The 21,217-nt window shown below is 39.7% G+C and overlaps 2 protein-coding genes and 1 long non-coding RNA gene across 3 annotated transcripts in view; 2 read left to right on the top strand and 1 right to left on the bottom strand.

Moving 5' to 3' along the window:
- The first annotated feature begins 56 nt into the window (after nucleotides 1-56).
- Nucleotides 57-6,242, top strand: metap2a (methionyl aminopeptidase 2a). The gene is made up of 11 exons (XM_015000810.2): nucleotides 57-255; nucleotides 2,062-2,166; nucleotides 2,252-2,314; nucleotides 2,406-2,508; nucleotides 2,587-2,748; nucleotides 3,555-3,736; nucleotides 3,830-3,924; nucleotides 4,001-4,097; nucleotides 4,632-4,735; nucleotides 4,809-4,924; nucleotides 5,372-6,242. The coding sequence occupies exons 1-11, from the start codon at nucleotides 99-101 to the stop codon at nucleotides 5,622-5,624; spliced, it is 1,437 nt and encodes a 478-aa protein (XP_014856296.1). The 5' UTR covers nucleotides 57-98; the 3' UTR covers nucleotides 5,625-6,242.
- Nucleotides 6,243-7,343: 1,101 nt separating this feature from the next.
- usp44 (ubiquitin specific peptidase 44) lies at nucleotides 7,344-18,504 on the bottom strand. The gene is made up of 6 exons (XM_015000811.2): nucleotides 18,422-18,504; nucleotides 14,534-16,242; nucleotides 12,671-12,869; nucleotides 11,660-11,768; nucleotides 11,346-11,563; nucleotides 7,344-8,514 (listed from the first exon to the last, which is right to left on the bottom strand). The coding sequence occupies exons 2-6, from the start codon at nucleotides 16,070-16,072 to the stop codon at nucleotides 8,390-8,392; spliced, it is 2,190 nt and encodes a 729-aa protein (XP_014856297.1). The 5' UTR covers nucleotides 16,073-16,242; nucleotides 18,422-18,504; the 3' UTR covers nucleotides 7,344-8,389.
- The window catches only part of LOC148152511 (uncharacterized), a 40,319-nt gene continuing 28,926 nt past the window's right edge, over nucleotides 9,825-21,217 (top strand). Inside the window, exons 1-2 of the long non-coding RNA XR_015762226.1 lie at nucleotides 9,825-9,958; nucleotides 11,363-11,579. This is a non-coding gene — a long non-coding RNA (uncharacterized LOC148152511). The remainder of the gene's footprint in view (nucleotides 9,959-11,362; nucleotides 11,580-21,217) is intronic.

The following is a 21,217-nucleotide window of genomic DNA, read 5'->3' on the forward strand; positions in this document are numbered from 1 at the left end:
ACTGTAATGCAGCGACGACTGCGGTTTTTAAAGTAACGAGTGTCCGTGAAGGCAGCAATAGTTCCCTCCTGCTTCCTTTTCCAGCAGTGCCTGCGATCATGGCGGACGTTGTTGCGGAGCAGATAGTGATCCAGAAGCCTGTTCACGAAAGGGAGCTGAACGGGGAGGCCGAGATCCGGGAAGAGGCCGACCCAGTGGATGAGGCAGCAAAAAAGAAGAGGAAAAAGAAGAAAAAGAGCAAGTCTGCAACGACAGGTAAGGGTTTTCTGTGGCTGCTGTAGTGCTAACAGGCTAACGAAGCTAACATTAGCTTAGTTAAAGCTGCGCCAAACTAGCCAGGGTTAGCCGCACTGGAGTCGGAAATGTTTAAATGTAGCCCTAAAATGTACATGACATAAATGCACATACACTTATATTGCCTACTCTAACATTGTATACTTGTTTTGGAGTGATTTTGAAACATTTACCATGAAGTTTTGAGTTATTTCGGATCGTTAAAGATAGCAAACTTTCTGCGTTAATTACAGCTGTGAAACGCTAAGCCATCTGCAGTTTCTTTCGTCTTTAAGCTATGAGAAAATGGATTATGTGTTGCTTTTAAAAACAGGTCAACTAAAAGATCTCGATTAGTAAAAACCATTAAATTTGTGCTGCATTATTCTACCCACTTTAAAATACTGGTTATGATATCTGAAGAGGGTGCAACGCTTCCAAATTGTATGAATTCAGTGTTATTGTTTTTAAATGTAACAAACCGAAATGAGAACATTTCAGTTTCCCCAGGTATATTTTCAAGAAATGTATTCAATGTACGACAATTCTGTTTTATATAGGCTTGTTTTTAAAGCCTATTCTCGTGTTCTTCGGTTTTATTGACAAAAAAAGGCGTCAATAAAGCCAAACCGGAAATTTTAGCTAATCCAGTGTCGCATAGAATAACTTAGTTTAGGATTAAACTAGTCGAGTGATTTACATTTTTGAACTATTTGTTTTACTTTGAAAGGTTGAACTAGCCCTTTCATGGATTGCCATTGTTGTTTAATATGGCAGTTTTTAGTTCCTAAAACTTTCCTTCAAAAATAAGTGAATCTCTTTACTTCCGGTAAGTTAAAGTCAGGGTTGTGTGTTTGACAACAAAATCTTTCAGCTTTTCAAAAAAAAAACAAAAAAAAAAACAAGTAAAACTAAATTTAGTTTGCGTAAGCTTTTCAGACACTCAGTTTTATAGTCTAAAAAAACCCCTATACATCTAGGGCGTTTATTTTGAAAGAGAAACCGGAAACACCGCAGCTAGCAGGCGGAACTTGACGTTTCCCGTCTTTTAGCCATGCGGGTTTTACAGCAGAGTATATTGGACTTTTTCAGGCCTCAGAAAACGTTTCAGAACAAGAAAGAAACGTATAAATTACATAAAATTAATGTTTCAGAATATTTGTAAAACTCCTCCCTGTTATCTGACCCCACCTTTTGGCTGCTGCTTACTGATGGCGGTGGAACTCTGCCAAGTTTTCCTGTTTCGTAATTCTCTTTTTAATGTAGTTGTTACGTAAGAAAACAGGAGAATATGTAATCAGCAAATTAAGTAATGCATTACTCAGATTCTCTCAACCTCTCTCAAACCAAGCTTTGCATTATATTTCACTTTTGTTTGTTACAAAAAATTAAAAGCCAATTCTAATGATTACCACTTAAATTTTGCACATATAAATATTATTATAATTAGTATTATTGTTGAATAAAGTGTTTGTGTGGGCAAAATATTGTACATATTTTCTCTCTTCAAATAAACTTTAATAACTTGTTTTGTATTTTAATTATTTAAAAGTTGTAGTCCATATCACCTAAATGTGGACTTTGTTTGTTGCTTATTTTACAAAAATGCAGTGATGTAGTTTATAGTTTGACATTTTAATTTAATGGTACACAGAAATAATTATTTTATGTTTTCTAGCCGTAAAGAAAACAAAACAAGTCTTTTTATTTATGGAATTTAATACCTTCCTTAACAGATAAAAATGTCAATTATAAACTAAATCATCTCTACCGGTTTTCCTGCTGCAGCCGTGGAACCTGAGGCAGACGGCGTAGCGGCGGACGGCGTGGCGGAAGTGACAAAGCAGCTGGATAAGCAGTCGATTGAGGAGAAGGACGAAGAAGGCGAGGAAGGTAAATATGCCAGCAAATCAGCAGTTTGTTATTCGGTTACTTTAACGTCTCAACATGTCGGTTTAACGGCTGCTTGTTTGTTCAGATGGAGACGATGGCGAAAACGCAGCAGGGAAGAAGAAGAAGAAGAAAAAGAAGAAGAAAGGATGTAAGAGGATGAGTTTTTTTTTTTTTTTTTGAAGATTCATACTCTGTTGGACAAACTAATGCATTTCTTATTTATTTGGTTATTTTTTCAGCCAAAGCTCAAACAGATCCTCCGTCTGTCCCCATCTGTGAGTTGTACCCAAACGGCGTGTTTCCCATCGGACAGGAGTGTGAATATCCTGTCTGTCAGGACGGGTGAGTGTTTTAGACGTCTCTTTATTTTCACTTTGTTCGCCGAGGTTGTCGGCGCTAACCCGTGTTGTGGTTTCCCAGTCGGAGTGCGACGTGGCGTATGACCATGGAGGAGAGGCGGGTGATGGACAAAGCCAACGAGGAAGTGTGGAACGACTTCCGGCAGGCAGCCGAGGCCCACAGACAAGTCCGGAAACACGTCCGCAGCTTCCTGAAACCCGGACTCACCATGATAGAGATCTGGTGAGGCGGCTCAGACACACACTTGTTTAATAAAACATTTATTTTCTACATTCCTACTTTATTTTATGATTATTGTAATGTATTCTCCAGAAAAAATTAATAGACAACTTAAAATGATCAGTTTCTCTGATTTTGCTTCTTTTTATAGGTTTATGTTTGAGTAAAATGAACATTTTTCTTTTATTCTATGAACTACTGACAACATGTCTCTGACATTACAAGCAATAATTTAGTATTTATCAGCAGAAAATGATAAATGGTCAAAATAACAAAAAATACGCAGTGCTTTCAGACCTCAAATAACAAAAAGAAAACAAGTTAATATTAGTTTAGAAACAACAATAAAAATGTTTTAACTCAGGAAGAGTTCAGGAATCAATATTTGGTGGAATAACCAGGAGGTTTTCAGTGCGGTGGGCTCTGCTGGACGCTGGCCTTTTGATTTTGAGACAATCCAGAACTAATTCCCATTTTTTAAAAGCATGAGATTCCCTTTCAGACAATCTCTCAGTCTTTCTAATACAATAACTTCAGAAATTAAGTTTTTCCACAGCTGGACTGAAGAATCATCACAACCAATCAATTATGGACTTCCTACACATTATTTTTATATTAAAGTTGAAAAGTCTGAACTATGAACTAAGAAGTGTATTGGTGTGAAAAAAATCCAGATTTTCCAGAAACTAAGTCTTCAAAAGTTAATCAAAAAATACAATTGATTCATCACTCAGCTCTGTTTGTAGTGTTTAGCCTCTTTGGTTTGGACGTTTTCCTTCCTGGTTTTAATGTTTTGCTCCTCTGCCCAGCGAGCGTCTGGAGGATTGCTCCCGTAAGCTGATAAAGGAGAACGGGCTGAACGCCGGGCTGGCCTTCCCCACCGGCTGCTCCCTCAACCACTGTGCTGCCCACTACACCCCCAACGCGGGAGACCCCACCGTCCTGCAGTACGACGACGTCTGCAAGATCGACTTCGGGACGCACATCAACGGTAAAACGCAGCTTCAGCTTTGCTCAGCGACAACAGATCAAACATCAGATCTGTAAATTTAACGCCGCTCCCCCCCCAATTCCTGTGTTTCAGGGAGAATCATTGACTGTGCCTTCACCGTCACGTTTAACCCAAAGTACGACAAGCTGCTGGAGGCCGTGCAGGACGCCACCAACACTGGAATCAAAGTAGGACTCAAACACGCTGGCCATGTTTGATCTGTTTGGAACCGGCAGCTGACGCGCTGCTGTCGGTCTGTTGCAGAACGCCGGCATCGATGTGCGTCTGTGTGACGTCGGCGAGGCGATTCAGGAGGTGATGGAGTCCTACGAGGTGGAGCTCGACGGGAAAACATACCAAGGTGTTTATTTGACCCGGTTTTGGGTTAGCAAGGTTGCTAAGGTTGCTAAACTTGCTACCAGCAGAATAAAGCTAGCAGTGTTATTGTGTTATTTTTATTGCTACCATGACTGTATTATTGAAATATTATGACTTTATTCTTGTAAGAAAAGTTTTAGCTTGACCTTGATGTGTCCTAAAATCAAAGTCCAAATAAATAAAATGCTTGTCAAACAAGATGGCGGCCATCACTGATGGACAAGGAGTTAATTGGTGGGGGAAAAAAATCCAGATTTTCCAAAAATGTAAATCTTCAAAAACTTTATTTGTCATAATATTATCAGATTAAAACTGATTTGTCAACCCGCTCTAGGTCCAAGATATGCTTCCTTAAAGCTAATAAATGTTTATTAAATGTAACAAACAGGCTGCACAGCAGCAACAACAACAACAAAGGAATATAAGAGACTTAAAGTTGTAGAAAATCATTTGTTTTATCTGACATAAAAACAGTGAAAAGTTTTTATGTTCTCATTGATTTTATTTATTTTTTCAGTGAAACCAATCAGAAACCTGAACGGTCACTCCATCGGCCAGTACAGGATACATGCTGGGAAGACGGTTCCCATCGTTAAGGGAGGCGAAGCCACCAGGATGGAGGTGGGTGGTGTTTACTGCTTTTAATGGTTGAACTGGGACGTCGGTCTGTGCTGAGTGTGTTTTCTGTGTTTAGGAGGGAGAGGTTTACGCCATCGAGACGTTCGGCAGCACGGGGAAAGGCGTCGTCCACGACGACATGGAGTGCTCCCACTACATGAAGAACTTTGACGTCGGCCATGTTCCCATCAGGTGAGGCCGCGTTCGCTGCGCTGCGTTTTGTCGACGTTTTGTCAACGTTTTATGTGAATCGTGATCATAATTATTGAAATAATCAACTAATTTAGTAATTGGACAAACTAAAAAAAGAAAATCTGCTGAAAGAACAGCAGTAATTAATCCAAAACTGTATAAAAAATACAAGTTTCCATTTAAAACTTAATAAAAATCTTTGTAAATATGTCCTCAAGTGGCAGTTGTAGCTTCACCCACTTCAAACTTTGTAAAAAAAAAAAAAAAAAATTGAAAAAATCTCTTTAAACTCTATTTTCTAATTAATAATCAGATTAGCCCTATAATGTATTGATAAGTCAAAGAGCTGAGCTACTCACATCAACACGTTAAAATTTGTGCGTGAACACAACATGCGCATTGTGTGAAAGTTTGAGTTAAATCCCGTCGCTCTTCTTTTCCCTCCAGGCTGCCGCGAGCGAAGCACCTGCTGAACGTGATCAACGAGAACTTCGGCACGCTGGCGTTCTGCCGCCGCTGGCTGGACCGCCTGGGCGAGAGCAAGTACCTGATGGCGCTGAAGAACCTGTGCGACCTGGGCATCGTGGACCCCTACCCGCCGCTCTGCGACACCAAGGGCTGCTACACGGCTCAGTTCGAGCACACCATCCTGCTCCGGCCCACCTGCAAGGAGGTGGTGAGCCGAGGAGACGACTACTGACCCCCGACCCGACCGTTCCACCTGTCGCCCCCTCACCGCTCCTCCAGACACTGATTGAGAAACAGCAGAACAGAGCCGTTTTATTCAGAAGAGTCATTAAAACTATGAGAAATGTTGTTGTAGGCTGCCTACAGTGCACTCCTCACAGCTTCCAGGGAGAGATAAAACCCAACAGCAAACTTTGGACCTCGTTTAGAAACGTGTTACAGCTGCCAAGCGAACTCGGTGCAACCCCCAGTATTCAGAGAAGCGCAAACCCAGAACCTCCCTGTCAGGTTTAGCGACTCCACTCTGAGACTTTAATTCTATAATCAACGAAGATACGGATGGTTTTAGGACATATTCAGCTCAATGCATGATGGGAAATACAGACTTTACTGCACATTTAAGCGCAGGTTGCCGTAGTAATAGACGCCATCTTCATTCAGACGCCACATCCCTGCAGCTTCTGTCGCTCCTGGAGGGAAACCTGCACTCTGACCCTCCAGTCTCTGTAAAATATCGTAGAAAAGCGGCCGCAGAGACTGTATGCTCCCAGATAAGATGCTTCATTTGGAACTCTCCTTGGAAATGTTTTTGTAAGAAAAAAAAAAGATTGATTAAAATAATTTTTGCTCATTGCTTGTTGTCTTTAATGTTTATATATAAAAAAGATATTTGACAAATTCTTCAAATGTTTTAATATTTAGGCTTATTCTGACTACTCTGAGTAAACATTTTATTGAACACTTAATTTGTAGCAAAGGATGCATCTGCAGGTAAAAAATACTGCTAGCATCAACAAATGGTTAACCGGTTAATAATTACATAGCAAAAGCAGGTTAATAGTTTTTCTGTTTTCTGTTTGTTTGTTTTTTTACCAAATTTGACCCAGGTGTAGCTAAAACCGTCACATTTCTAGGTGAAACATTTACATACAAAGTTTTTTTTTATTATCTTAAACTCAGAATCTACATACATATTTTGAAAGTTTTGAATTAGTTACTGCTCTGAGTATGTTCAAATTGGCTTTCTGAGTGTAAACTCCAGTTAACGATTAATTGATTACTAAATTAGTTGATTATTTCAATGACCGATGAATCTGATAAATCATTTCAGCCTTATATTTTTGTCATTTTGTTCAATTATAATAAAACATACAAATGGATCTCAATTAGTATTGAAAAGTTTGTAAGTTTAGAATAAGTTAAAAACGTAAAAAAGTCGTCCACAGTTTTTACCTCTTTGCAAGGGGCTTCCTAACATGTTAATCACAAATCTTAAATTTTGTTTGTAGCGGGACTATTTCATCTATTTTTTTCTGGCGGGGACGCGCAGACATCTTGATTGCGGCGGTTGAATATGCCGCTAGCTAGCTGCTAAGCTAATTAACTTTTTTACTTTGATCATAAGTAGAAATTTATCGCCAGTTGGCTTACTTCTGTTGCCAACCATACAATGTAAGGAACATTATGTGCAAAGAGAGACATATACAGTATTTAAAAAAAAAAACAAACACAAAGTCTCTGACAAGAAACCCCAAAATGTCAGTGTTTGCTAGCATGATCTCCCGACCTTCCCTGTATTTGTATTTTTTCGATCTAAAATTTTACTACATTTTTCTTAAATTTGACTTGCTCTAACCTGTTTGTAAACTTCTTTTATTAAGTAATAATCAAATATTGACTTTGTTTAAAGTGGTCAGATACCATATTTAAAAAAAAGACAAAAACTCCCATCTTTGTAGAAAAATGAAAAAATAATCTCATTTATTGAGGTAATTTTTTCTAGAAATAAAAATTGAGGTAACAATTTGCATAGCATAACTTCCATAAAATTTACACACACGCACAAACACACCGTGAAGTAGTAACCAAAATGCCAAAAACCAACCATTCAACAGTGAAAGGAAAACAAAGTGTGCTGTGATTCTTCTCTAATGAACAGATTCATACAGTAAAATCTTTATAAAAACAGATGCTGGTGTTGAACAAGAGATCGTATAAAAATTTAACATTTGATGGTCGAGTTTGTATAAAAATACATTCATAGACTAAATGCTGGTTTGTATGGATCGCAGTGCTGCTGAATTAATAAGAACTATAAAAATACTTTGAGACAAAAGGGCACTTTTTCTGTTATTGTCTGGTTGGGGATGTTTCTCTTAAAGCAGTTACATTCTGGAGCAGAAAGGTGGCAGAACAATGCTCAAGGAAAGTTTCCACCATGTTGAATATTTATTCAAACCCAAACTTCCTGTCCTGTATGTTTACATATTTTTTTTGAAACAACCGTCATTTGTGTACAAAAAGAAGTTAAAAACTGTAGAAACTAGTGCATTTCTGGCAGGAAAATGACCCAAATGCCATCATGAGTGACTGACATGTTAACCTACATCCACTTCAACAATCTAAAGTGACTGAGAAACATTTCAGCTGATAAACAAACATTTACAATCAACAAGCGGGCAGATGAGAACTCTCCCTGCCGTCTGCTACAGAGACAAACCTTGGCTGATACTCTCTTCTTAATAAAATACAAATTTACATAAATCACATCAGCATTTTCTTTTAAAATACCTACATATATAAACACCATTTACAACAAGTTCACAAAGCAGAACCGGGTTTTTACAAAAGGAGTCCTTCCTCTTATTTTTCCTAACGTAGAAAAGTAGACACAAAAAAAGTCCCATGATCCCAGGTTTTAGAAGAAATACTGGAAAAGGAGCGACAGGTTGGGCCGGGATACAGTGGAGGTCAAAGTTCAGGAGAGAGGTCCTGATTCTATAGTGGCCGGTCTTTGTCCTGAGTTACTCGCTGTGTGTAGAAGAGGATGTAGGCCTGAGCCCGACAAACCTCGTCCACTGAGCAAACATTCAGCTTAGAGTCATTACAGTGAACCCAGAAGCCTGGAAAAGAGAAGATTAAAACACAAATGAACTTTTTCAATCAAAACAATGCAATTATTTCACTTTTTATACAATAAAACAGTTTAAACAGTTATTTCTTGATCAGTCAAGTTCAGGATAAAGAGAGACATTTAATCAAGTGGGTTAAATAAAATCCAAAAACAAGGAAAACCTGCTACAAGAATATAGACATCTGAAGTTTGATAAAAATGTACAAGTTATGATATGTCTGCTGTTTTATTTACACTTTCCCCTCTTATATTAATACCCTGATAGGGTTTTATCATGAACTTTTTATGTTGTCAGATGTTTTTGATTTGAGGTCAGCATTCTTAGGTGGGTTGAAGTTTTTAGTGATTTAATTTTTATTTTATTTTTTATTTAAACCTCATGTTCTTTTAAATTAATTTTATTGAGGCACTTGGCAGACATACAGTAATAGAGAACACCAAGTACCGTAGGTTAATCATTGATCGTTTATCTGTGTTCAGAGACTGAGTCACGGAGCTGGAGTACAGCATGAAATTAAATTTTTGATTAAACTCAATAGTGAGGAGATACTTTATTACTAGCATAATAAAAGAAAAGAGGTTTTATTTACAGAAAAAAGTGGATGATTCACTTTATTTGGGAAATGTGTCTCAACAAAGCTATATATTACACTATATTATATATTTTACAACATTGCAGTGGCACAGAATGGTTAGATATGTTCTCATGTCTGCCACTCCCTGGAATGTTTTATGGCTAAGACCAGTTTTATTAGCCATTAAGATTCACTCAAATGTTCCTCCAATTTGATACCCCTATTCATCACTGATTATTAGCTTGGAATATTTGCCTCCTCCTGTTAGCTCTTCAGGTCTGTTCCATTCAGTTTTTCACATCTACAGTATTAGCATCTTCTCAATCCTGACATTACAACACATCCATTGATTCCTGTCATGAAGCATCACTGAGAAATAGATAAAATATAAATAGAAAGCTGGTCCCTGTCAACACTGATCGTAGAAAAAACTGATAAGAACTGATAAGAGTTCTACTTTTTGGCTCAGAGAATTCAATTACAATTAATTGTCAATAAATAGTTACTTTGATTAGCATTAGTTCCAGTCTCTCGTCGTCCGTTGGACCTTGTTTTAGTGTTGTAGTTTGGCCGCCATCCAGCAGAGGGCGCCGCTGGTCATCCTTAAGCGGAGGCGCTGACAAAGATGGCGGCCATACCAGAGCGTTAAAGAGAGAAATGGTCCTAACAGGGTCAGGTGCGGCATGTAAAACGCACTTTATGCGGTTCTGTTTAGAAATATAAACAGTCCCGGAAGTTATTTTGAAATATAAATACTCGACAAGTTCCTTAAATTTCATCTTAATAGCGCTCATTTAGCCTAGCTACATGACGGAACACACACTACGTCTCAACAGAAAATAATGATTTGCTACGAAGGTGAGGACGTGAAGACAGAAAAGCGAAGGAGATAACGCCGAAAAATTTAGAAAAAACATGATTTTGAGGGCTGTCGTGAGTTAATATACTTAACGGAGCTGGGTTTCGGCATTCATTCGAGTAATTACAAACGGTACTCCTGTGTTCGTATTTAACTTTTCATCTTTTATTTTTTAATCGGCTGTAACACCTGCTTTGTTTTAACATGTCTAAGTTTGACCATTTAAGAAAATTCAATGAATATTTAATACAGATAAAATAATGTTAAAATTTAATGTTTTTTAAGTCAGCATATTATGAAAAAATTAGGCTTTCGTGTTACTTATACAGGAAAAAATTCAGGTTTTTAGTAACATGACCGCTTATCAATTAATTGTTTATCGAGCTTTAAGTCTAACTTTAGATTAACTCATTAATCAATATCTATGCTGACTAAAAAACTGAAGCACTACTTCACCATATTTTTACTCAAGTAAAAGTAAAAGTAGTCATCCATGAAATTACCCGAGTAAGAGTAAAAAAGGTATTTGGTAAAAAAAAAAGGCTACTCATGTTATTTTACAATGTCACCAGGTGGACTAAAAATATAAAATTATGCACAAATTCTGGAATATTTAAGCCTAAAATGAAAACATTAATACAAATAGCATAATTACAAAAAATAAAGCAGAAGAAGCACTTTTTAATTCTTTTTTTCCAAAATAAAACTTATGTAACTCGCGTCTATAGTAGGTTATGTTAAAACAGGATAGAGTACTTCCAGTAGTAATGCATAATGTTTACCGTACATTCATTTGATCATGAAATGGCACAAGAGGCTCAACGGCAAATAAAAAATAACATCAGAAAAACGAAACAAGAAGTCTCGATTTAACATAAACTAGGTTTCCATCTGATGCTCTTTTGGTTAAAGTTCTGGATTAATTTAAAACATATTTTTAAACATAAATGTACTGAATTACAAATTTATTTGATAACTCTGCACCAGTACAGATCACTTAAATACACCAATGGCTTCAAAAGTTTGGTCAAACAACCGTTTTAATTTGCTCATTCAGTACATTTAGGAGTATAACAGCCAATGGAAAGTAAATAATCAACAAACTCACAAAAGCAATAAATTGACTACCTTGGCCAAACATGTCAAAATAAACAAACTTTCTTTCAAATGGTGCAGAAGGAGAAATTAGAAATTCTAGCATGAAGTTGCTCAGAGAACAAAGCATAGAATTAGACTGAATAGACGTGCCCTTACGATAAAAGATATAGATTTATTTTTTATCATGACCGATAGACATTGATATCGGATCGGTGCATTTCCTAACCAAACTTCATTTCTTTTTCTTTTTTTTTCCATTCAAATAATTTCAGCTTTTTCCCCCCTCACCTCCTTCTGTGTTGTAGCAGTAGGCAGTGTAGTGGCCTGATCCAAATCCCTTCCCATGATGCATCACGACAGCAGAGAGCTCGTAGAGGAAGTGCTTGGGGCGCGGCGACCCCGCAGCGCTGGGGCTGCTGGGATTGGAGCAGTAGGGCTCCATGTTGAGGAGCTGGTCAAAGCTGACGTGGACTCCGATCTTCTCCCGGTGGTTCCGCCCGGACCACCTAACCGTCAGACACAGTAAGTCGACCAGCTGAAACCTGCTGCTGTTTTACCAAAGCTGTGGCTAATTAGTATACTAACGTGAAGCGTGAGCTCACCTGAAACGTTTGAGGTGGAGCCTGAGGACCTGAGGCAGTTTATAGACCATCAGCTGTTTCTTTGCTTCGGTCAAGATGACGGTTTTGGAGCATGTGCGTCGTCGCGCTGCTGCAGGAGGAATGTAAAATGTAAACTTCTATTACACTAAATGTTTTTAATAGCACTTAACTTAAAAACAGGTTAGTATAGGTCTATACAAAACATCGTTCTTAGAAAATGAAATTTTAGTCCAGTCAGTTCTGCCTTTTTTAAGTTTCTTTCAGAATGAGCAGTTTCAGGGCCTCTGTCACTGTAAATCCTGATAAAGTGCTGCTGGCCACGCCCCCAAACTCAGTGTTTACACACGTGAAAATGGCTGCAAACAGATATGCAATTATTAAACGGCTGAAACAATTAATCGGATTAATCGATTATTAAAATATTAGTCGCTGAAAGAATTAAGACAAGACAAAGCAATTAAGTCCAAGCTGTACAAAAAATAAACATTTTGCATTTAAGATGAAAACAAAAACCTTTTTAGTCTCTATATATGCTCTGCCAAAAACTTATTTTGATCATCAACATAATCAATAGAATTTACTAATATAATATAATATAACCCTAGAATAATTATGCATCTTTGAAAAGCAGAAGTAGAGCTTCCTTAACAAGCAACAAGAATGCAGCATGTAGTTTGTGAGCATTGGGCAGCTAGTCTTTTACCAGCTGACCAAACATGCTGGAGCAGACTGGGGTTGCTAGGTAACAGGATTTATGAAATGACATTCTGAAGTCTTTTAAAAAGGGCTGCTTTTCCAGACATCAAAAACATGAACTTATTGCCAAAAAAAACAGCTGAGGGTTTTTTTTAAGCACTTGGGTTGTTTTCAGAAGCAGTAGAGACCCAAATGGAAGTTAAAAAAAAACTTGCAAAATATGAATTTTGCACAATAGGTACCCATAAAATAAAATAAAATATCAGGTGTAAATGTTTTAAAACCGAGGTGGCTCAGAGTGTTGCACTCACTCACCGTTGCACTGGTCGCAAGCGTAGATGTTTCCCTCCAGCGCTTCCGTTTCTGTAAACTTGGCCAGCATCTCGGTCAGGTGGCACGGAGCCTGCGCTGCCGACTCCCTGCTGTTGCTATGGTAACGCTCGGGGAACTCCAGAGACAAATCCCAGAAAGGCTCCACAGTGTTGGAGCGATGGCTGCAGGCCAGGCACGTCACCTGCACAGACGAGTCGGGATGAGAGGAGCTTCCCTCTTTGTCATGCAGTCTGAGTCGGGGTTATGGTGAGCAGTCAGAGTAGAGAATAGCTGAAGACACTCGGCCTTCTGTCCAGCTAGAGCAGGTGTCTCAGTGTGTGCACAGACTACAAGGAAGCATTACTCTTTTCACATACACATCCTCTACAGAGCCCTGAAAAAGTATTTATTAGGGATGCTCTGGTCAGGTTTTTTGCTGATCCACCCATGAGGGCCGATCACACGGATTGGCTGTTAATTTTTCGCTTTAGGTATAAATGCTACTATGTGATCTGGCAAAATGGAAAAATGATCTGGCAATAAATTCACCTAATTTAGACATAAAAACATGCAAAGTACTTGCAGCCACAACACAGCAGCTATTCAGTCAAAAGGACAACTGAAAAACCTGAAATCAGTTAAACAATATTTAATAGTAAGGTTCTCAGTGCCATAAATTATATATGAGTCAAATAAACATCAACACTGCATATATCAAATAATCTCAACAAAGAAAGAAAACATTCATTCCAAGTCAAATGCAGGTTGCATCAACATAAACAATCCTGAGTTACTGAGCCAAAACTTCCTGAGAGGATGGCTAGCCGATTAATGCTGGTTCTGATTGGCTAGCCGATTAATGCTGGTTCTGATTGGCTAGCTGATTAATGCTGGCTCTGATTGGCTAGCTGATTAATGCTGGTTCTGATTGGCTAGCTGATTAATGCTGGTTCTGATTGGCTAGCTGATTAATGCTGGTTCTGATTGGCTAGCTGATTAATGCTGGTTCTGATTGGCTAGCTGATTAATGCTGGTTCTGATTGGCTAGCTGATTAATGCTGGTTCTGATTGGCTAGCTGATTAATGCTGGTTCTGATTGGCTAGCTGATTAATGCTGGCTCTGATTGGATGTTTCCGACTGAGCTGAGTAATTCTGCAGAACACAGGAGGAGGCAGAGGAGATAGATTTTTTATTTTATTTTCTTTTTAAATTTTTTCCCCAGACATTATCTGTCTTAGCGAAAGTTTTAATTGTGTAAAATATATATATTTTTTGTTTTAGTTACATGCTGCAGCTTTAAGCAGATGTTTGGTGTGAGAGTTCACTGCCGGGTGGAGGTTGAGCGGTGCTACGTCTGTGAAATATTACTACCAGTAGCGTGTAGCGGCGGTCCAACAGCGAGAGCACCACTAGTTCGTTAATTTTTCGGGTTATTTGTTTAGCTTTCTGACCGTCATGCTCTTCTGGGTGAGGATTTACCTGCTGTCAAATCGCTCTGGATGACTTTGTTTTTCCTGGATTGAGCTTTGGTGTAGCCAAACTCTGTCAAGTGCTTGTTTTTTAAATTGCGTATTAGATTTGTTGTGTTGACGCATTTTGACCTGCTTCACCCCGAGGTGTTTTTCCGCAACACTTAACTCGGGTCACATTCGAAAAAATCCAATCTGTGTTGCTCAGACCATCATAAAACGATCAGACGCAGGTCGCTTTACGGCAAAAAGAATTGGATTTGGGTCACTTCAGGCTGCAGTGTGAACACAGCCTAAGTCTCTATCTGTGTAGCTTAGAGCAGAAGCTGGACGACAGGGTTAAAGGTGTGTGTGTGTGTGTGTGTGTGTGTAGGTGTGTGTGTGTGTATGTCGTACCTGGCTGAGAAGCTGGCCATGGAAGATGGTGTTGACGACGCTCAGAACCTGCTTGATGAGGCGTTTCTGTGGGACTCCGGCCGTGTTGGTGTGCTTCCCGGTGTTCTCCAGCTCCTGCTGCACCTTGTCCAGCAGTTCGCACAGGAACTCTTGCGCGTCCTGCTGGGCGTAGCCCCTGAACGCGGGGATCAGCTGCCACACCGAGTGCAGCATGGCAAAAGGCGAGACCAGCGCCCACTTGCCGGACCACATGACCTGGAACAGGGTGTGCAGCTCGTGGCAGAGGGAGATGTGCTTGGAGCTGGGCTCTTTGGGTTGGATCAGCTCCATGCTGCGGCCGCGCGACGCCCCGCCACTCAGCCCCGACGTCGACTGGAGCCCCTTTCTCTGAGACAGGGGGAACTGGGTCGTGGTTTTCACAGTCAGCTGGTCGTGGACGGCAGACGCCAGCAGCTCCAGCGCCTGGGTCAGGTCCAAGCGGAGAAAGCACTCCCTGAAAACGTGCAGATGGCTTAAAACCTGCAGGATGGAGTTCATGTAGCAGGTGTTCCCCAGATTCCTCAGACCCGTCACGCCAGGAGTGACGGTGGGACGCCGTTTGAAAGGCGAGCCTTCCTGCTTGCTGCTCTGACGGCGGCGGACCGGCGTCTGGGCGCCGCGGGACGAGGATGGCATAGTTCTGGGCTTAGATTTTGGGTTAGAGGAACGTCTCTGGGATTTGGGGCAAGGCGGGGACTTTTTCGTCCGACCGGCTTTCTTAGGCGCCGCAGTTGAAGGACTTCGAGTCCGTGACCTGCGAGATCGAGACGAGGCCGTTTGACTTTTTCTCTTCTTGCGATTTTTCTGAACAGTCGGCACGATGGTCGCATCCACGACTCTCTGGCTCTTCCGACGCAGACGTCGACTCTTTCTGATCGGAGCGTTCTCCAGTACCTCCTGGAGCTGGCGCTTCAGAGCACGCCGCCTCTCCCTGGCCTCCCGTTTCTGTTCTTCCTCTTCCTCCCTTCTCTTTTCCTCTTCCTCTCTCCTCTTCCCACAATCGGTTAAACCAAACCAGAGGCGGAAGATGCGTCCGATGAGGGCCCGGCGGCGATGCCAGAGGGCAGTAAACATTCGGTCCTCGTCTCTCAGCTGCAGCTCGCTGGCGCCGCATGGTATGAGCGCGTCCGATCCAAAGCTAGCTGAGCGCAGGGTTCGGCCGCTGCGCGTTGTGACCTCATAGCGCTGGCTCTGGATGGCGCTGAGGGTGCTTCGGAGTAGCTTCAGATCCCCGGTAGCGTTATCATTCAGCACATAGTCGTCGCACAAGTAGCAAAACACATACAGCTCGTTAACCTCCATCGCCAGTGGGTGGCGCTGCTGCTGGAAGTGCTGGAGAGCATGCTCCTCGATGTAGCGGCCGCACGCCACATGCGCGCAGCCCAGGCAGGCCCAAATAGACTCGGTGGTGTTGCAGTCCACACAGTGCCACTTCTGGGGGTTGAGGATGGAGTGGTCTGGGGCCAGGCGCAGCCGCCCCACGTGTTTACACCTGTCCATCACACAGGCCTGCTGGCCGGCCGGGCGCACCGCCTGGGACAGTCAGCGCCTGACTGTGGGTTTGCGTGCGAGGCAGAGAGCGTGTGTGTCACTTTCAAACTAGCCTCATATTACCATGGTGACCACAGTGAGCGGAGAAATGGGAACATCCCAGGACATGGTTGTGGTTTCTGGAAGAGAAAAAAGCTGTATCTAATCTGTACTGAAGGTTTTATCAACCCAAAATAAAATGAAACACAATAAACTAACAGGCGGCAAACAAACTCTAACATTACATTTTAAAAATAAACCAACTTTTCAGTGAATAAGAGTTTATTTTGTGCTTTCAAACAGTTTAGAAAAATGAAATTATACTATAGAGCCATTTAACCAGATTGTGTGAAATAAAATATCTTATTAAGCACCTTTTGCTATCCAATTATTAATTAGTTAATAATGTTGCCTTCCTTGTAAAAAGTGGGGGGGGGGAGCGTTTTAGCTCTTCTTTTAGCCAGCTGACCAGCAGTGTGCAGCAGCAGTTGCACAGTCTGTGCTTCATTAGCTCAATGAAGATAAAAGGTCAACGCAAAAATATTCAGAATCTTTAACGACTTGTGTTTGTAAGTAATCCTTTAAATTAAAAAATTAACATTCTATAATAAAAGATTCTCGGCTGATGGAAAATAATCTTGTACATTTTGGAATTTAAAATCCGACCCAGACCTAAATTAGCCAGTTAAACTTGGATGTGAAACATCAACCTAAACCTGTTCTATAAATAGTAACAGAAACACAAACTCACTGAGCCCAGAAAGACAAACAGCATTAGAGCGCATGAATTAGCACTTCCTGTTGAGCTTATATCGGTGTTTTAGTTGTAGACGTGCTTAATAAACATACGTCGTGTTAGTTTCAAACCACTTTTAAGTGTAATTAAACAATCATTCAGGAAATACACTTGAATAAATATCTTCTTTTTCTGTTTGATTCAAAACTACAACCTATAAAAATACCCAGAGTCAGAATTTTGGGCATAAAAATATCTGAAATTGGCATCACTCAGTAAAAGCCTGACATCATTTCTGGTTATAATGAGGATGTTGAAATTTCCACACTGAGGTATAATAATCACATGTTCTCATCTCTCCTCTGCACTGTTGCTCTCCTGCATAAATCCCTCAAGGAAAAGCGATTTCTTCATTTATGGACAGTGTGTGACTCACTCAATCGTTGTTCCGACTAGATCAGGAAGAAATCTTACACACGTCAACACTCTACAGCATTGGATTAGCTAAATTACACTGCATTATTTCTGACTTATTAAAACTACAGAACTCTTCAACTTTATGAGACTATCACTTTTTGATCTACAGTAACAAACGTGCTGTTTGGTCTGAATAAGTTATGTTAATTAACTCTTAATATACTGGTGTTAATCCTCCCTCAGGGAACATCTTTTATTTTGACAAACAGCTCTTTAAACTTTTGCAAACTTTCCGTACTAAAATGTTTATATGCAAATCACAGATCATAAAAGCTAAAACGACTGTTGTTCATGGACTCGAGTCGATCATTGCGCTTGTTTACCTTTTTATAGTGCAGGAGTGGGCGTGTTTATTCGTTTATAAAGCATAAATATCAAAGATTATGCAGTAATTTAATATATTTGATTTTTCTTATGATGTATCCACTTATAGCTGCAACAGAACATTCACTTAATATATTAAAATAATAGTGGTATAATTTAGCATTAAGAGTCGTGATTGTTCAGAGAGCTAGCCAGGATTTATCAGCGAGTTAGCGCGCTTTACCAGGTTTGTCCTTGTGGTTGCCTGGTCTGAACATGAAGCTTCATTGTTGCATAAATGCATAATAAATACGACCTATCTGAAGACAACCATTAAACGGTAAAAGAAACAACAATTAATTTCACATCAGCATGAGAATGTCTTCTGTTTTATCATGATAATATTTCAAAAAGTGGTAAATCCCCAGTTGCTAACTTGAGCCAGCTAGCTACGGCTAACCCGAGATCTCTGGGATTTATAAAACAAAATATAAACCTAGAGACTCACCAAACACGAGAAACAACACCGTCGAGCAATTTAAACATAAATTAGAGTTTATCCACAGTTTCCGGTGCATATTATTCCTGTTTTCAGATTTGTGATTAAGAGATTAGTGAGCTGCTAATTTTAGCCTAGCATGCTAACTAGCATTAGCAAGCCGGGTTGATATCCCAACTAGTTCAAGCGTTATCCGAGCCGCCGTTCACGGCGTCCGTTGGGACTTTCCACCAACTCCCAGATTATGATCAAACACAGTTCTCATGGACAAGACAAGTCATTATTTTAAAAGGACGCAGCTTACCGAGGCTCCCCTTCACGGTTTACTCCTCTGTTTCTAAAATGTTCGCCATCTTGTCAATCCCTGTCGCGTGGTGTTAGTTCGAGCGCGTCCACGAGACGTGACGTTTTTGTTGTTGTTTATATTGTTGCTGGTAGTTTATTGCTAATTAGTTATCATTTACAACCAAACGTATGCGTCACATTCACCTTTTCATTTGCTTTCTTCAGTTTGACAGCTTTAAAATATTCTTACGTATCTTGACGAATTTATTAAACACCAAATTTGGATTTATTAAAATGATTATTTTTATTAAATAATTTCAGAGGAATTCATTTACAAAAGAGAAGAATATCACCACAGGTAGATACGTGTTGTATATCCTCTATTGCGTGTTTATTACTCTACATTTAATATGCGCTTATCAAAAATCACAACTCTTACTGACACAACAGATGTGACCAACTTTAATCGCTAGAGGGAGCTGTTGCCATAATTTTGAATTGTGTCAAACCCTGAGTTAATCAAGTCTGTAAAACAAATGCAATTCTTTGTTTTGGCTAGTTTTCTGTTAAACCAGACATTTTTACCTGCCAAGCTCCACATTTTTTTTTGGTATGAAATCGAAAAACTGGACCTTTAGCTGGAAGTAAAGAACATAAGTTTATTATTTACAATTCAATCCAGAGCCTGGATTCTCCAGATCTTGGTGTTGGATAAAGACGATGGACAAATATGGACTTTGAACATCCAAGTCTGGAAAAGTCGACATAACTCTGGTCCATCCTTTGATGGACCAGCCTGACATAATTGAAACAACTGAAAGACATTTTTATTAAAATCTGTTTCAGGTAACACAGTGATGCCACTTTCCAGGACGTAACATGTGTATTTATTATCTGTTGGCTTGTGTTCCTGTTTGTGCACCTTCAGAGTCTCTGAGCTACTGTAGGATGCAGGTGCAGAGCTTCATGCTGGCTAATGGGGGCTGCATGGTGGTAGTCACCATCTAGATCCCATCAGGGCAAAGAAAACATCATTACATCATCTGTGATTGCAGGAAACAGTGCAATAACCATACAATAACTGTGCATAAATATATTAAATCGTTCTGTGCGTATTTCTGCAGAGGCTCAAAGGCAGGAGTTAGGTTTCATCCAGGAAAGTTTGCTTGAAGGCTCGTGCTTTTCATCTCAACACATGCTCCCTGATTGCATGTGAGGAATCCCTCTCATGTTCTGATTAGTGGGGAACTGATCCATTCAAACCTTGTTAAATCCTCTTGTGAGAAGGGGGGAGAGTGCAGATTAAGGAGCGTTTGTGACTTGGAGAAAGAGGTATGTGTTGATGTACCATGCAACGCCTGTGAATCATCTCTAATGTTTTTTCTCCCTTAATGTCTCCGGGCAATAACTGCTTTCATGTCTGCACACGCAAACCCTCGTTCCCTCGCGTGTTCGTTTTATGCACCCTCCTCATAAACACTTTATTCGCTATTATTTAACTACTAAAGATCTTGTGAGATGAAGCACATTAAGTAATTTAGCGTTAATATTTAATAGGATTTTTATTACTGGCGCGATGACCAGATTTCTACTCCTTGTTGTGGTTCGCCTGCTTTGCCTTTACTGAACATCTAATTTCATTCAGTGTCACGATTTTCTCAGGAAACCTTGTTTTCAGTTAGCAGGCTGAGAAAACCTGCTGTACTCAATATTTTCAGCACCAAACAGCAGAAATGATAAAGTCGAATGTAGATTTTCCCATGAGCTGGTGGAGATTTCCAATCACACCTTAATGCCAAACGTATTTGAAGATATGGATGGATAACATTCATATTGCATTTCACAATGCAAACCAAGGCGTTTCTGTTAAATTCAATAAATATGCATTTCTTGTTAGTAATAGATTAAAACACCCCAATGTTTATTCCCCCTTGAAATGGCATCACTTAAACCCCTGACATTTAGAGGGTGGTGTGCTCTTGGCAGTTGAAGTGACTAAACTTCATGGTAAGATCCAAAAATCTTTCTGGTTACAGATCTGAAAAAAGAAATAAAGGAAATCAGCTATTTTGCTATGCAGAAAAAAAACTCCCTATATTCCCAGATCTCTATGCAAGTTTACCTTTAAAGCAGGCTGCAAATGCTAAAAGAAGTCTCCAAAACCATGCCTGCAAAATCATAACATGGATTACACAACCTAGAACGTCTGGAATAATGACAGATGAGTCAAAAATAAAAATATTTGGACAGTATATCAGGAAAAGAGCTTCATGTAACAGTGGAGCATGGAGGAGGAAGTGTGATGGTTTGGGCTGCTTTGCTGCAGCAGATGATCATAAAAACCAACATGAATTATTCTGGGTATCAGAGAGGGATTGAGGGAAATATGTGTTCAAAAACAATAAAAAGAAAGCTGAGGCAGAACTGAATCTGCAACGTGACAATATTTTGTTGATTTGGAGACTTCTTATAGCATCTTGCGGTCCGCTTTAAAGGTTAACGCACTGCAAAAAGACAGTTTTGTCTAGTTTCTAATCCAAACATTTTAGCACACTTGAAATAAGACGAAACTAACTTACAAATAGAACTTACAAGTAGATTTTTCCTTAGCATTGATAAAAAAGTGCTAATCCCAATAGCAGATCCTTTCACTTAAAAGAAATGTATAAATGTGAAATATGTTAATAAATTATTGACTTAAAATAAGCTCTTGCATCTTGCTAAAAATGGTACCTGTAAGTCAATGTAGTCTAATTTAAAGTGCACTAAAATATGTGCACTAGAAAATAAACAAAATCACTTTGTAAGATTTTCA

The sequence above is a fragment of the Poecilia mexicana genome, unplaced genomic scaffold (assembly GCF_051168715.1).
Source record: "Poecilia mexicana isolate PSO_F unplaced genomic scaffold, ASM5116871v1 scaffold_23, whole genome shotgun sequence".
NCBI lineage: Eukaryota > Metazoa > Chordata > Actinopteri > Cyprinodontiformes > Poeciliidae > Poecilia > Poecilia mexicana.

Bases quoted from the DNA above. Each gene is read 5' to 3' on its own strand.
- metap2a (XM_015000810.2), top strand. From the start codon at position 99: ATGGCGGACGTTGTTGCGGAGCAGATAGTGATCCAGAAGCCTGTTCAC. The intron at 256-2,061 runs GTAAGGGTTTTC...TTCCTGCTGCAG, and splicing joins GAGCAAGTCTGCAACGACAG to CCGTGGAACCTGAGGCAGAC. The intron at 2,167-2,251 runs GTAAATATGCCA...TTGTTTGTTCAG, and splicing joins GGACGAAGAAGGCGAGGAAG to ATGGAGACGATGGCGAAAAC.
- usp44 (XM_015000811.2), bottom strand. From the start codon at position 16,072: ATGGACAGGTGTAAACACGTGGGGCGGCTGCGCCTGGCCCCAGACCAC. The intron at 12,870-14,533 runs GTACGACATACA...TCGTCTGTGCAG, and splicing joins ATGGCCAGCTTCTCAGCCAG to GTGACGTGCCTGGCCTGCAG. The intron at 11,769-12,670 runs GTGAGTGAGTGC...TTCCTCCTGCAG, and splicing joins CGCTTGCGACCAGTGCAACG to CAGCGCGACGACGCACATGC.